The sequence below is a fragment of the Scaptodrosophila lebanonensis genome, unplaced genomic scaffold (genome assembly GCF_003285725.1).
Source record: "Scaptodrosophila lebanonensis strain 11010-0011.00,11010-0021.00 unplaced genomic scaffold, SlebRS2 tig00000001-arrow-pilon, whole genome shotgun sequence".
NCBI lineage: Eukaryota > Metazoa > Arthropoda > Insecta > Diptera > Drosophilidae > Scaptodrosophila > Scaptodrosophila lebanonensis.
This window is the reverse complement of record NW_022060529.1, coordinates 6051211-6067641: the sequence shown is the minus strand read 5'-3', so window position 1 is coordinate 6067641 and position 16431 is coordinate 6051211. Positions and strand designations below refer to the sequence as shown.

General features: G+C 37.1%; 1 protein-coding gene across 18 annotated transcripts in view; it reads left to right on the top strand.

Annotated features, from left to right (window-relative positions):
- The first annotated feature begins 1093 nt into the window (after positions 1 to 1093).
- The window catches only part of LOC115634485 (longitudinals lacking protein, isoforms N/O/W/X/Y), a 64125-nt gene continuing 48787 nt past the window's right edge, over positions 1094 to 16431 (top strand). For 4 of the 18 annotated variants that reach the window (XM_030532226.1, XM_030532228.1, XM_030532225.1 and 1 more), the window contains exons 1-5: positions 1094 to 1595; positions 10220 to 10633; positions 10860 to 11241; positions 11296 to 11952; positions 12075 to 12158. In XM_030532226.1, coding sequence (XP_030388086.1) covers positions 10460 to 10633; positions 10860 to 11241; positions 11296 to 11952; positions 12075 to 12158 — 1297 coding nt within the window. In that variant the 5' untranslated portion in view covers positions 1094 to 1595; positions 10220 to 10459. Of the gene's footprint in view, positions 1596 to 2905; positions 3245 to 9160; positions 9301 to 10219; positions 10634 to 10859; positions 11242 to 11295; positions 11953 to 12074; positions 12159 to 16431 lie in introns of those variants that run through there. The other 14 variants (XM_030532227.1, XM_030532230.1, XM_030532232.1 and 11 more) reach the window with 10 other exon arrangements.

Below are 16431 nucleotides of genomic sequence, written 5' to 3'. Positions count from 1 at the left end.
ACCTTTCGATATTCGAGCCATACATACATATGTATGTATCTAGAATGACTCTTGTCTTGTCATGTTGATAGAATATACATACATATGAACATACATACATACATAGTATGTACATATGTATATAATTTGGGGGATTTTCACGACTCCAACAAAATGAAATATAATATAATAAAAACGAAGAAGATCTACATGTCAAAGACATGAATAACTATATTATTTAGTCACTTGTCGTGTCACTTGGTACACATGTACATACATATGTACATGTATCATGAGTGCAACTTAAGGATACATGTGAATATGTATGTATGTACATGTGTACCAAGTGACACGACAAGTGACTAAATAATACAGTTATTCATGTCTTTGACGTTTTTGTAGATCTTACAAATGTAAAGACTCTGCCAAGTGGGTATGATGGAAGTCGGACATGTATGCTGTACTTTTGCAGAATTAAGAATATGCTCGTATTTTCACATATGTATGTATGTATGTACATACATGTGTACATATGTGTGCTAGTATTTAGTCTTGAAATTTGCGCCTCAATGCGAAATTATAAAATTAGTCACAGTATCCATGCAAACACACATACATATGTATGTATGTACATACATACATTTGTGTGCATACATATGTACATATGTATACATACGTGCGTACTGAAAAATTGAATACCAAAAACTTACATACCAATACATACACATGCATACATACATATGTAACTGTTTTATGTAAACACATTTTCTTTGCTTTTCCATTTAGCATTTCCATTTGCTAAAAGCGACGACGCAGTCAACCATCGTGTCGTCGCGAAGTCTCACTCTCCACACACACACACATTTATGCATGTATGAATGCATATCTGTAGGCATGTATGGTATATACGCGATTTTCGCTCTCATGTTCTAGCTGACCTGGCACGAACGATCTTCGTTTTTCGAATGCAGTAGCAACAATAACAACAACAATCAATTTTGCTTTGCTATGTTTTGTGCTGTAGCTTTTGCTTCGTGCGGTTCTTGTTTGTTTCTGCGTTTATTTCTCACTCGCCATTTTAGTAACAAACGGCAACTCTCAGGAATGAAACCGTTGTGCGCTCGTGCTCGGTTGGCCGGCCCTTTAAACTTTATATTTTCAATATTCAACACCGCCAGACTGTTACTATACGTTATATAAAACAAAATCCAACTGGTTAATTGGCAGTGAACATTTTAAAATTTATTGAATAATAAAGTGCTATACATATGTATTAAAAATAATTCGTTATAATTCAAAATCGGTATTAAAAAATACACTTCTATGGAGATATTTACATAAATATGTACATACATAGTTGTTAGTGTTGTTTCCCCCTCTTAATGCACTTACGTGCAAGTATGTGTGTGCGTTTATATGCACCGACGGCGATGTCGTAGCATCGTTTCTGAACGCGCCGTAACGCAAAAACGATAATTGGGTTGAGGAAAAGCTTACATACTCGTACATATGTATGTATATTGATGTATGTAAACACATACAAATACATACTTGTGCCTACAACGTGACCGATTTCAAGTTTTTCCTCTTTGGATGCATTTGCTCGTTGCATGCAGGTGAGTTACGTATATTCATACACATACATGTACATATACATATATGTACGTATGTATTCCACACCAACTTTTCCTTATCACAAATATATTTAAGTGTGCATATATGTATGTACATACATAAGTATGTATGTACATATGTACATACATATGTTAACGGAACATTCGCTGTGGGATCTATAAACGTTAATTTAGGACTGCCTCTCCTAATGAATTGTATCGCGAATAGGCCTCGAATAAGTATGTAATTTTGAGGCCTTTTTCCAAAATATACAAATTACGATATTAATGGTCACTGAAAAATCTTTCGAATAATCTATGATCAGAAAAATATTAACAATTAACTCTAGAGAATGTGTACATATTACAATATGTACGTATGTATGTACATACATATGTATGTATAAAAGGCAAAATAAAGTGTTTGCGATGAGGTCATGCTGGAACCTTAAATAAATCCGTGACGTTTATACATATGTACATACATACATATGTATGTATGTACAATACGTACACATGCATACATATGTATGTACATACATATGTGCGCGATCGGAAAACGAGTAGTGAGCCCTCACATTACAGTAAATTATTTGTAATTTTAATGTACAAAATGCAGTGCCATGGACATAAAACTACGAACAAAAACCATAAATACTACATGAATAAATGTAATTGCTTATTATTGTTGTTGTTTTCCCCACTCAAAAACTGTCTCCCCCGCTAACGAATACACACGCACGTACTTATAAACGAAAAAGAGAGAGAAAGAAAGCAAGAGAGATAGAAATAGCACAGCCAACGGCAGTTTTCAGCACTCGTTTCCATTGTTTTTGTGAACATTATGGCTTCGCCTTGGCAAAAACTTAACAAAAAAAATCTCGCCCTCATCGCGAGCAATTTTCATGTAGCAACGACAACGAATGATATTTTCGAACTTCACTACAGCAACAGAGCTGCCAACACAAATGCTAATTTTATAAACACTAATTTGTAATGTGTGTATGTATGTACTAATGTCTTGTTCGTTTTTATTATAAAAGCGCTCAGTTTAACTTAGCAATACCTAATAATTGAAGTTTTATAGCGCGTGCTCATAAAACCCTTACAACAATGTTATTTCTGTAATTAAAGGTTCATTTGTGTTGGCAACTCTGTATCGACTATTTGTCATACCTTTTTCGAACTCACACTCTCGCTCGCTCACTCGCTCGTTTACTCTTCGCTTTGATGTCGTCGTGTGCTCTGCCGAAGTTTCGAAACTTCGTGCATGCTGGCAAGAAGGCTAGATACTTTTCGGTCGCTTGTTCGCGCGACAGTCGTCAGTTTTTCTTCAGTGGCTCCGCGCGTCCGGCATTCTGTTGTGCGGTGCTGCTTACTGCTACTGCTACTGCTACTCCGCAGCAGCTAAGAAACAAACACATAAAAAACCTTGCTCTTAAATAAAAATAAATTTAACTTTATTGCTTTTCGCGTCGGGTTTTTACACATACATATACCAACATATAACGTGCTGCTACATATGTACGTGGGTGTGTGAGTCTGTATTTGGAGACAGAACAAAAATTAACATCATTTTTATGTGCAAAGCTTCAAAAAAAAAGAAACAAGAAACGACGACTGCGACGTGCTGCCTGTGATTCTAGATATCGGTGTGTATACAAAAACAACAGCTAGCAACAAAATGCATTATACATTTTAATATACTTTGTGTGCACTGTGTTCGCAACTGTACTTTCTATTTTGCGTTTATGTGTGGGTTTTTGCATTAAAAATCAATATTTCCAACGTATTATATGCTATTTGTCTGGGTGTACGTGTATGTGTGTGCGAGCCCTCACTTTCATATCGATTTTTCATGCGTGTTGTGTGAGCTTTGAGCTAGTGAAAAGCTTTCTATGATATACTGCACATTTTGTTCAATTCTAAATAATGACTAGCAATTTTCACTAATTTCTCGAACAAGCACAACCTGTCTACCCCGGGCTTCCCCCTTAATTGTTCAAATGCAAATGAGGTCAAGTGTTGCAAAGAAAAATTCTCCATTGGTGCTGCCGTTGTGTGTGTGTGTTCATGACTGGGTTACATAAGCCTTTTCCAAAGGGGCAAATATATTTATGCGCAGTAGCATAAATTTAACAGTTTGAAAAGAGCGTATATGTAACTAAAACCAGTGATTATGTGCCAAAATAAATATAGTCATTGGATTGTGTACTTTAATTTTACTGCAATTACGAACATATAATATGTAGGTACATATGTATGTATGTATATGCAATAGTATGCTTTCAATTTAAGATGAAGTGGCAGTTTTAAGCTCTCTATGTGTGTCCGCCATCTTGGTTTTCCCCGCATGGCACCAACAGCAGCAGCGAGTCAGTCAAACATGAAAAAATGTTGCTGCTGGCGCTCTCTCCTACTCCCTCTCACTTCTTGCTTGGTGCGCATTCATCGCATCGGCCGACTTCGTTTTCATCGCTTTTTATTCATGTTTGTCATGCTTGCCTGAGGGGAGAGGGCAAAAGTGCGATATGTGCTCTCTCCGCGTTTGCAGTTTTCACACTCACCTCGCTTCTGCGCTCTTTCAGCTTTCGATGTCGATGTCGGCTCACTTATCCCCACTCTCCTTCACATATTTTCATGCTTCCATTTATTTTACTTCGTCGCTGGTGCTGCGCCCACCTTCCGTTATACGTTACGTGCTCTACAGACACGTTTGCATTTTCATTTTTCATTATTTTCATATTTTTCCTTTGCTTTTGTGCCCATCCTACTCGCACGCACCCTAACGGGCTTGTGGTCGATGTACATACATATACATATGTATGTATGTATATGTATATTTTTAAAATCTTTTACATTATTTTCGGTGTCATATCATGGAGTGGCTAGAGCCGTCTGCGCTTTGTTGCCAAAATTCATTTACCTGTTTTGATTGTTTGTTTTCTTTGCTATTTAAAAGTTTCATTTGTTTACATCGTACACACATACAAAATATCACACAAGTAATAATTATAGTAGAGCAATAACATTTTAAAATCTACTCAGAGCTTTTGACTGATTCTGCGCAACAAGTGTAAAAAGAAAAGGCAATAATGCATTGTTTTTGTATTTTCTTTTATTTTTTATTGCCGTTTTATAAAGTTTTTTACTCTATATGCTTTTTCTGTTATTATGGACTGTTTTTTGTTTTGTTTGTGTATTCTTACAAACGTCCTTGTATTCGTATGTCTACACAACGTGCTAAATTGCAATAATAGTTTTAAATTTTTTGGCTGACCTACAGTGGTCGGCGTGTTATCGTGCGAGTTTTTGGCCAGACCTTTAACATGCTTCTGCATATGTTGATTGAGTTCCCTACAGATAAAAGCAATCTTACATTCATGAGTGTGTTTTTGATATCACTGTGTTTGATGCCAACCTTCAGGTTTTTTCTCTATTGAGTTTTCAAGTTTGTTAACCTTTTTTATTAATTTGTTTTTTATTTTTTATGAGACATTCTATATTTCCACTCCATTTGGTGGTGATATGTATTTGCATTAATACAAAAATATCCCCAAATATCTTAAAATGGGAAAAAGTATAATGTGTGTCCGCAAATAGGAACTTCCTTAAAGTTATATATTAAATCTATTGTTCTTTTATTTCAAAAACAATTCATTCTAACCCCAACAGCAAGTGTTTTAGCGTGCGGGGGCCTTTCAACAGTCGTCTAGAAGAATCAGTGTGGTGTAGATGCTGCGAATTTTACACCATAAGCCCTTAACATTCACTTAAAATAGCTTTTTGAAAAACAAGTTTCTGCTGCTTTTCGCTTTGCCTTAATAGCAAAAACGACTTTTTCTGCGTTGTTGTTGGAGCAAAGAGAACAACAAATGCGCAACGTGGACGACGACGCCTACATAAATATGGATAACATTCATACATACATATGTACATATCTATCTACATGTAAACGAGCGATTTCTTCTGCTGTTTTGGCTGCTTGTTGTTTTATTTTTCAACTACTAGAAAATAATTTATTGAGTCACTGCCTACGCAGATATTGGTATTCATCCATAATCTTACGTCGTAAATATACATCTTTTATGTAGTCTATTGAAACACACGAGCCGAATGTGTGTGTTGGTGAAGTAATCGCTGTATAACTAATTGCTAAAGTACCCAGGGGATTTGGGGGGAGAGTGGTTACGTGTGCTGGCCGAATATAAAAATCCCCCTCTATGCAAATATTGCTCGGAACTCTTCTACTTTTTATGTGGTAGTTGTTTCCAGTTCGAAAGTGTTTTGCTCATCTTGAATTGTGGAGCGCTTGTTTCTTTCCAAGTGACATGTTCCTGATAAAATGAGTTTTTCTGCGCTAAGCGAGCATCGATTTTCAGCTCTTGTGTGTGGAATGAATTTCGAATGTTTCATATTTGCGTTTTTCTCAAACTGGTTTTTCTGCCAACTCGACGAGCTCTGTTGTTGAAATGGCACAGTTCTTATACATACTTATATATATGTATGTATATTTGCTTGTAGTTTGCTCTTTGCGGAACCGGTTTTTCCTTCGACTTTTTAGAACAGCAGCCGCGCCATAAATTGTATTGAAATTCTTGCTCTGGCTATGGAATTAAAATAAAAATTTCCACTCACCGAAAGTCACACAAAGTACGAGCATTTTTTATGGAGCTCCTACAGACATACATATATACACCATGGAAAACCTTTGCCTTCAATACCTACATATGTTGTGTGTGTTTATGGTAGCCAGAAGTATGACAGCTGCCGTTCGGGGGCTGATCCGACAACAACAACGGTCAAAGGGGATCACGAAGCCCATTTTTAGGGGTTGCTCCTTTCGTATGCGTTGCAACCCCTAATAAAAGTTATTGAGAGATGGCGACGGCATCGGGAGAGACCATAAGCTTGCTTTTGTCTCCCTTTCTACCTTCATCCTCCTAACACCAGCTTAGCTATGAACCTTTTAGGTTTGCCTAACCAGTCTACGGGGTGGATTGCTTGATTACAGCATTCTGGCGCGTGCGATACATACGACATTTGTATAATAGATACACATTATCATTTCCATTGCACTTCAAAGTTCTGCCATGAAATTGGATCAAATGAGTTCTGTGAGGTGTGAGGAGTGTATGTACTCTTTGAGAGGTAGTGTTTTTAAAGATCTTTTGATTTTCGCACCTGCATATTACATAGTGTTGTAGCTTAACAATTCTCAACATACAAGATGCGGGTGCAAGATTAAACCAGTTGAGTTTTCGCTAACAACGTCTTCAAAATTATAACCTTAGACGTAGTTTGATAGTAGACTTCAACACAATATTAAAATACATTTGGTTTGTATAGTGTACGTACATACACGTACGTACATCCATATATAAGTAAACTTTGTGCACTCGGTGCATTTTCAGATCTTTTGATTTTCGCACCTGCATATTACCTAGTGTTGTAGCTTAACAATTCTCAACATACAAGATGCGGGTGCAAGATTAAACCAGTTGAGTTTTCGCTAACAACGTCTTCAAAATTATAACCTTGGACGTAGTTTGATAGTAGACTTCAACACAATATTAAAATACATTTGGTTTGTATAGTGTACGTACATCCATATATACGTAAACTTTGTGCGCTCTGTGCATTTTCATTTCTGGGGTCCAACTGTACTTTTATATAACGCCAACACCAACAGAAACAAACAAGCAGCCATCGTCGCTGGCGGCACGCGGGCATAACAACAAAACTGTGTAGGAAAAAAAGGATCCCATTTTTCGTCCAAACCCTCCACCATCACCATCTGCGCAACATTTAAAAGGGCGCGCTTGTTTTCCAATGCAAAAAAGAGCGCAGGACAGCAGGAGCTCGAGAACGAGAAAGATCCTTTTTGCATGTTGTGCATGCGGCGGCCATTAACGGTCTGGCCTGTTGCCGTTTTACCTACTCGTCTCGTCTGTCGGTCGTTCGGTATATGTGTACGTGCGCACAAATACATAAAGTACATTTATGTTTCTGCCCCTAAGTAAAGCAACAACTGCTAAATCCCCTTTTCTGCATTGAGTACGCATGTATGTATGTATGTATAGGAAAAACCCTCACTTCGAGGCGGAGAAAACGTCTAGCCGGTGATGCATCATCAGCACCACCAGTTGGGGGAAGAGGAGTTTTTACTGCTCTCTGTTGGGTTTTGGCATTGGACAAAATTACTAACATCTACACATTTATTTGTTATGTACATACTAGACAGACATATGTATTTGTACATTCATATATTTGTATTTATTAGTTACTTGGGCGCAATCCCAGTTCCCATATACATACATACATACATATGTAACTACTGCGCATGCTTTGTAAATACTTGTGTACATATTTATTTCAAAAGTACAAAACACACGCATGCATGTGTGCAGTATAAATACATAAATGTGTGTATATACATAGAAAAACTGATCCCCCACACACGGTGCATGGATGTGAAATGCAATGGTAACGGTTTCTCTCTACTTCCTTTCGTACAGCAATAACAAGAACAGCAAACAATGCTGGCCAAACAGATGTACATATATATGTATGTACTTATATTGATCGGTTGATACCTTTTCGTTAGCCTCGTGCTAGGTCAAGCCATGCAGCTTTATATTATTTACTTGCAAAAAAAATATATACATATGTATGTACATATAAAGAATGGTAAAGTGGGAGCCTTCGCTGAAAGAGGGAGAGCGCATCTGTATGTGTTGTTGTCTTTGTTTCCCGTTCAGCTTCATTTTCTAAAGAACTCTACATGGCTAGCCATAAAAATAAGCAAGTGTACGCCAGCTGAGGAGCTGGCCTCATCATATTTTTGATTAACATGCACCATCATTGTGTCAACTTATCCAGTCAGACGCTATTTTTCCACAAGTCTACATATGTGTATGTATCATTATGTAGAAAATTTTCCATTTTCTGGATAGTTTTCTTTTTCATTTTGAAAAACAACATTAAGAAGCACAATCGGCAAACCACACACACACAAATACCGAAATGCTCCGACGTTGTGCCTCTTTTTGTGGCATTCTCACAGCGGAGCATTGCAGCTCAATTGTCTTACATGTATGTGTATATGTACATGCCATACATATGCACGTATGTATGTAGGTACATTCTACATGGGTGCCTGTAATGTGAATGTATTACCGTTATCATGCATTCAGCACGTTCTCTCGCGCGTTGCAATTTCATTTGTATTTGAAAATAACAGTTTGTTTAATTTTTTTTTACCTGAATATGTACCATACATACATAACTCTTACTGTTTACTGCTTTGACATTTTCACAGCATTATCCCAAATGCGTTACGTTCGCTCTCTCAATTTATATGTGTGTGTAACTCTTCTCTCGCACAAAACAACTTCGTGTTATGGGCGGCCATTTTGATATGCGCGAGCGAGAGAGCGGACGAGTAAACGAACGTGTCGAGCGAATATTCGACAAACAGCGAAAAGGGCCTCTCAACTAGTCGAGCGATTGCGCCGTTTCAGTTGCTTTCGTACGCTTGGAGCTTTTGTTTGGGATATCGCGTGCGGCAGATCGCCAACTTTTGCGGTTTGCTGACTTTTCAATAGTAACATATGTATATGTATATATATACATATGTGAAATACACATAAAAAGAAAAAAATCAACACAACAAAAGAGTGTTCTATGGTTAAAAAAGCAAACAAATGTGAGTTGTAGTACATATCAAAAATGGAAAACACATTTAGCTATCTTCTTGAAAAGCTGTGAACAAGCTACTTAAATATTCAACATGAAAAAATTGTGAAATAATTTTTATGTACCCACTTCATTTTTCTTATGCATGTTGTGTGTGTATGTGTGTGAGAGAGACAGAGAGAGCTGCTATGTGCGCGACGCTGTCGATGACTTTACTGCTGCTCCTATTTAAAAAAAGTTCTATTTTTAATCAGCATGAACAGTGTTTAAACGAGAATTTCGAGCATTGATTGAACTGAACTTACGCTTAAATTAATGTGTGCACGTGTGTGTGTGTCTGTGTGTATAGAGAATTTGTAAAACCATGAAGGCTTGAGTTATCGCTTCTGAAAATTTCCACAAAGAAAAACCTACACAGAAAAACAAAAACTCAAGTGACGCCAACGTCAGCGCCGTAATATAACAAAGGCAGTTGGTAGTGCGTGCCGCTCGTTCAAAAGTACCCCTGTTTTTTATGTTTCTTGTCAGTGTGCTATCAACATGTAAAGTTTATCGTTTTCATCGATCTCAAACACTAACGCAGAACTGTATATGTATTGTATTAGCAACTGTGACATTGTCATCGTTTAGCAGCAGTGTGTGGTAGATTTGGTGGTTAGCATACCTACCGACGAAAATGAATAAAAAGGGAACTTTAAATAACTGCAGTCGGTTTTGTTTGTGGATTATGTTTTGTGTTTGCTTGCAACTGCCCGGAGATCTATTTATTGATATAAAAAACTATGGGTTGTTGATTTTCTGCTTTGCTGAAATTGAACGTGAACTTGCCCTTGATTGCTTACAATTCACGTATTAAGTTGCACCCTGCTATTTATGTAAATTTGTTGAATAATTATACTAAATGTAATTTATTGTTTCTATCTCTGCAGTTGAAATGACATAACTACGAGCATTTGAAAAACCAAAAATCACAAGAAACTACACTGCAGACTACAACGAGCCAAGCGCTTTATTTCAAAGTTCCCATCTCTTAAATCAACTTAACTTGTGTACGACTGCGGAAAGGAAAAATCGCACCAGGCAGAGAGAGCACAACTCCAAATTAGCAACGTCGACACCGTCGACTAGTCGACAAAAGTCCAATCTCAAACAACGCCTCCGCCACCAAAATGGACGACGATCAGCAGTTCTGTTTGCGGTGGAACAACCACCAGAGTACTCTAATCAGTGTTTTCGATACGTTACTGGAAAATGAGACACTAGTCGATTGCACGCTCGCCGCCGAGGGTAAATTTCTTAAGGCCCACAAGGTGGTACTCTCAGCATGCAGTCCCTACTTTGCTGTAAGTATAATACAACCACTCCTTTTATTACTTTTCTTTGGAAGTCAAAAATGGTAAAAAAAAAAATATTCAAAATTTTGCAACGACTCTCAGAAACTACAAGAGTGGGACCCAAAATGAATATAGAATACAATATTCGGAATCACCATTACCATGATTTCCTATATCGATCAATCAATCACGCTAAAACATCATTTTTTTAATGGGCATATTTTTTACTTTGCAGACCCTTCTCCAGGAACAGTATGATAAGCATCCAATATTCATACTTAAGGATGTTAAATACCAGGAGCTGCGCGCTATGATGGACTATATGTATCGTGGCGAAGTAAATATCTCGCAAGATCAGCTGGCTGCTTTGCTCAAGGCCGCCGAATCACTGCAGATCAAGGGATTGTCCGATAATCGCACCGGTAACGCAGCTACTGCGCCCAAACCGGAATCACATCATCGCGGCAAATTGGGCGGAGCCTACACTTTGGAGCAGACAAAGCGGGCTCGCATGGCCACCGGTGCCATGGATGCGCAGGATGTGTCCGGATCACGCGAGGGTTCCTCAAGTCCGTCGCGTCGTCGCCGAAAAGTTCGACGTAGGAGTATTGAAAATGGTAAGTGCTAAGCTGAGCCTTAATTGTGGTGAACTACATATGTCTTAATTGCAGATGCGCACGACAATTCCAATTCATCGGTGTTGCAAGCCGCCGTCGTGTCAAATCAGTCAATCCTCCAACAAACGAACACCGGCCTCGCCGCTTCCGCAATGGTCGCCACCCAAATGCCCGCCAGCTCCTCAGCCAGCAATGTGGCTGCTGCCAGCCAAGTTACGACCCAGCCATCATCATTGACCAGCACCAACGTTACCAAAAAGACTGAAAGCGCTAAACTAACATCGACAGCCGCCCAAGGAGCCGCTGCAACTGCTGCAGGTGGTGTCAATGCAGGACAACAACAGCAACAAACAAGCGATGCCATTAACACCGACAATGTACAAACTGGTGGCGCCCAAGGCGCTCATGTTGGCGCTGGCGGTGACGTCGAAGATATGGATGTGGTCGCAGCAGGAGGTGCTGCTGTCCACACTGGTGTGGTGGTTAAACAGTTGTCAGCAACGATCGAAAAGTCGAATCACAAACAGAAGAACAAAGATAGTAGTGTTTCATCGGCAGGCTCGGAATTGGTTATTGAACCTAAAGCCGAATACGATGAGGATGCGCATGATGAGAACGTTGAAGATTTGACATTGGATGAGGAGGACATGACAATGGAGGAGCTGGACCAAACGGCGGGCACCAGTCAGGGTGGCGAAGGATCTAGTCAAGGTGAGTCATAAAATGAGAGGGATAGTGATTGCTTATATGATTGAAAACATAAGCCATCGCAATTCTATAAATATGGATGAAATATGTGCTTGATCTTAATTGTGTTACAATTAATTTTTCAGCATATACAACATGGCAACACGATAGATCTCAGGACGAACTCGGACTAATGGCCGCACAGGATGCACAGCAACGGGATCCACAAGGTAAGTTTTTCAAGGCAATATTTATATAGAAAGAGCGCCCAAGTGCGTTAAAATGATGAGCTAACAGAACATGAACAAATGAAAAAGCAAAACAACAGTTGTAGAAAGCAATATATTTATACTTTTCCTAAAGAAAGAATATCTAGCGAGCACGACAGTTCAAATTTAAAATCCTAAAGAACATTTCCAAAAATCATAAAACATTCCGCTAACAAGAACGACGGGTGCTTTAAGCGATGAACATAATTTGATCATAACACGCACTCGGCTTTTTTTTTACCTTTACTTAAGATGAAAAGAACTTCAATTTTTGAAATCTTACATGTACAATACTTAAACAAGTCGTGCTCAGAAAAAAGCTCTTAAACGTTAAAAACGAAGAAAACCCATTAAAAGAGAATTTATGATAGTTAAAATTTAGAAGAATATATTGAAGATTGAAAAAACAAGCAACAAAAGAGTATTATAAGCGCACAAAAACCACATCAACAACAAGCCAACAATGTTGCAAAATGTTAAATAGTATTATTAATATACGGTTTAATGACGTTTGTCATTAAATTAATTGAGCTGGTTCGTTATATTTTTTTTGTTGGTGCGGTGGTTTTTGCTGTCGCTTGATTTAAAAAAAATAATTAACTAAAAACGAAATAATTTGTGCAAGTTGAAAGTACTACTTTTTTAACTACTTACTTTATACGTTAATATTTTATAATTATTTTTATAATACACATACTTCGTATAACTAGTTTTTGTATATATAAACAAATAATTTTAATTATTCCTTTTTTTAACATAACACTCGAACATTATCACACATTTGCTACCCACTATTTTACTTACATTTTTTAACTTAATCATCATTCGTTCTCTATGTATTATTTGTTTACTGGTATTTTTGTTGTTTGGTATTTTGTAACGCATTATGTTTAATTATTTGCTTATAAATATATATTATTCTTTCGTATATGTACCACATAAACACCCATAACTCTAATTAATAAGTTGACAGAGTTCTCTAAGGAAACATTACCATGCATTTTTTTGGTTGTTTTAACGACCAACATTAGCCTAATTCATCAATACACACTAACATACAATACATACAGGCTAGCAATGTACTTATGATAAAAACCATATCATGTTTTCTGGCACCATTTTGTTGTGTTTTAAGTTAGTTCTTAAATGTTAGACTCAAATTTCACATAATCCAACCAAACACTATACATACATACACATATATCTACAAATTCGTGTGTATGTGCGTGTGTGTTGACGTGTGTGTGCAAATTGTTGATTGCACAATGTGCTGCTGCTGCTTGCTTGTGCCCCACCATGCTCGCTAATTTTTCGCTTATCAACAACGCACCACAAACACAATTTAAAACAACAGAGCACGTAAGAAATTCAACAGCTATTAAAAAACAAAGCAGAGCAGCATTTCCCCCTTAATATCAATCGCTCCCCTCTCACATTTCTCTCTCAGTATGTCAAAGCTTGAAGAAATCAAATCCACTGGAGGCTTAATATATACATAGATGACGAAAATTCCTTGCTACTAGTACGGGCGCGATAAGTCTAGGGAAAAAATGTTGGCCACTTGCAGTTTTCTTCAAATCCAATGATTTCATTTGATTGCATTTTTTAAGATAATTTCGCTTGTTATTTATAAACAATGAAACTCTTAACATAAACGCATACTTTTCCGTTTCACCCACACTCACACAGACACACATAAACATACACACATACAAAAATATCTGCCATTTTTGTTCTCCCTTTTATACATACATATATACACATACTACATACATATGTCTACATGTTGGCCCCTCCAACGCGTGCTAATGTTGTACACCACTTTAGTTTTGTTGTTGAACTTTTGATATAAACAAAGAAATACGCATGCAGTTTCCAAATTTTAATTTAAGTAAAATGCTGTACTTTATTATGTATTATATATATTATATTATTTTTTATTTTGGTTGACGGGACTTTTTCGTTATTTATTTTTATGGATTTTAATTTCGGTCATTTCCGATACTAGTTATAATTCTCGAGTATTTGACAAACTTGTCAATTTTGTCAACGCGTTCTTCTCGGTTTCTCAAGTTTGTGCGGTTGCGGTTCTTCGATATTGCATGGTCTCTAAAGAACGTGCACCGTGTTCAAGTCAAAACAATTTTTGAAAGTCAAGTGCAAAGTGTTTCACGAATAATTTGCGAGCAGTTCGGAGAATGCAGCCAGCCAGTTATCTATCCTGCGTCTATTGTCATTAAAAGCACGTAGCCATCCGATCTGATGATCAGATGGTGAGGTACAATTTGTTGCTTTTTTGGCATCCGGATCGACATCATCTACCAACAACATCATCGACAGCTATTCTACAATCAACTATGTCTAATTTTTGTGGTTTCAGGTAAGTATGCTTCGCTCGACGGTATCGGTCGAGCGAAGTGCGAAGAAAAATGAAATAAATTTTGATACTTTTAAGTTATTTTTTGTTTTAAACATCCAAAGAAATGACCTAAACAAATACCCTCCCGAATATTCCTTCCCAACATTTAATTCACCGTTATCATCAATCATTTATATTCCACTCACACACACACACACACAAAAGAGAATTTTCAGCTTTTTCAGGTAATGTATGAAGATGGGACAAGCTCCCGCTTAGAGCTTTGCAAGTATTTTGCAAATAAAAAATTATTTTAAATATTCAAGGGTAAGCTTTATTTAAAACTGTTCTTTTCAGAAATTCGTATGTACCGTACTTTTTAAAACCTTCTTTATTTGTATGCTTAAACACATAAAGATATCATTTATGATGAATTTTCGTTTTGTTAAATTTGTTTGTTGGTCAAAAATAGCAAATTGAGTTCGAGTGAAGATGCAAGTGGTGCCAATATAGTATAGTTACGTTTTCACTCTCCCTTGTGGTTGTGTAATTTTATTGCCAAATCGCTAAATCTTACTGAAACCCTGATACATTGTTGTTTTCAACTTTGGCATTATTTTCTGCTATTGTTGTGTTTCCCTGATCGAGAGACTTGTATTTGTTGCGTCCATCCCAATGCCCGGTTCGTTCTTTCAAAATGTACATAGTATCTCTATAGCCATGACTGTGCACAAACAGACAACAATCGCCAATACATTTCCACAATCCGCTGTACACAGATACTACTACATACAGACGACTTTATATACTATGCAGTGTCTATGTCGGAGCTCGAGCTCTGTGCTATTTGTGTTTTTAATTAAAAATATTAAAACGTTTGGTCAAGTTCAAGGTCGGTTATGTTTATTGTATGTGTGAATCTTTATGCGTTGCAAATACATATAACGCTATACAGTATATGTAGAATTTGCATATCTGCCAGTATATTTCAATCAGTTTATTTTCTTCTTCTACTACTACTACTACTATGTTGTTAAACATATATAAGCGTTATACACTGGTGCCGGAATTATTGTTGTTGGTGTTATTGTTGCTTTGAATTATTTTTTGTGAGCAAACATTTTATTCGCCATATGTTTATGTGGGCTAACCGTTTTTTTGGGTTTCCTTTGTGGCAACTGGAATTGCTAGTTCGTACTTTTTAATAGGATCGGGTACCAATACTTTTCGGACCATTTCTCTTAAAGCAGGACTGCTTTTGTATTGAGTTAGGCTTGGATAAATTATTTATTGCATTTATGCAGATTTGGAGTTGGACAAAATAATCGAAATGTTCTCTTGATATGTTGTTTTTCGAAATTGGAAACCGGCCCTGGCGCAAATGCGTTGGTCGTGTCTTTGTGTTTATTTTTTTCATCTGCCTCCATGTCTTGGGTTGCGGCCCAGATAAGAGCTATTTTCATGGCCTTGACCCAGTTTACACTTTTCAAAGCACAGCCAAGATAATTCCATATGCTTTTAGGTTGCATCGTCAAAGCTTTTGTCCTACGAGAGCATCACAAGCTCAGATTGGTTTTCCCGTTCTTATCGAAAGCACCGGTGCCTATATGTGCGTGTGGGGGGCTGTTTATTTAAATTAACTATTTATTTAACAATTGTGAATGCTTACATTTATACTACTTCTATTATATATACTATATATAAAACAAATAATTATAATAATAAAAAAGGAAATCAAAAAAAAAAAAAAAACAATATAATAATTAGTTCTTTACCGTCAATCTATTTGTAGTTGGTAAATGTTTTTAACCTCTGCTCTCTTACCATTTCTATTTTTACTTGAACTTTATAACTTGCATTACATTTAAAAGATAA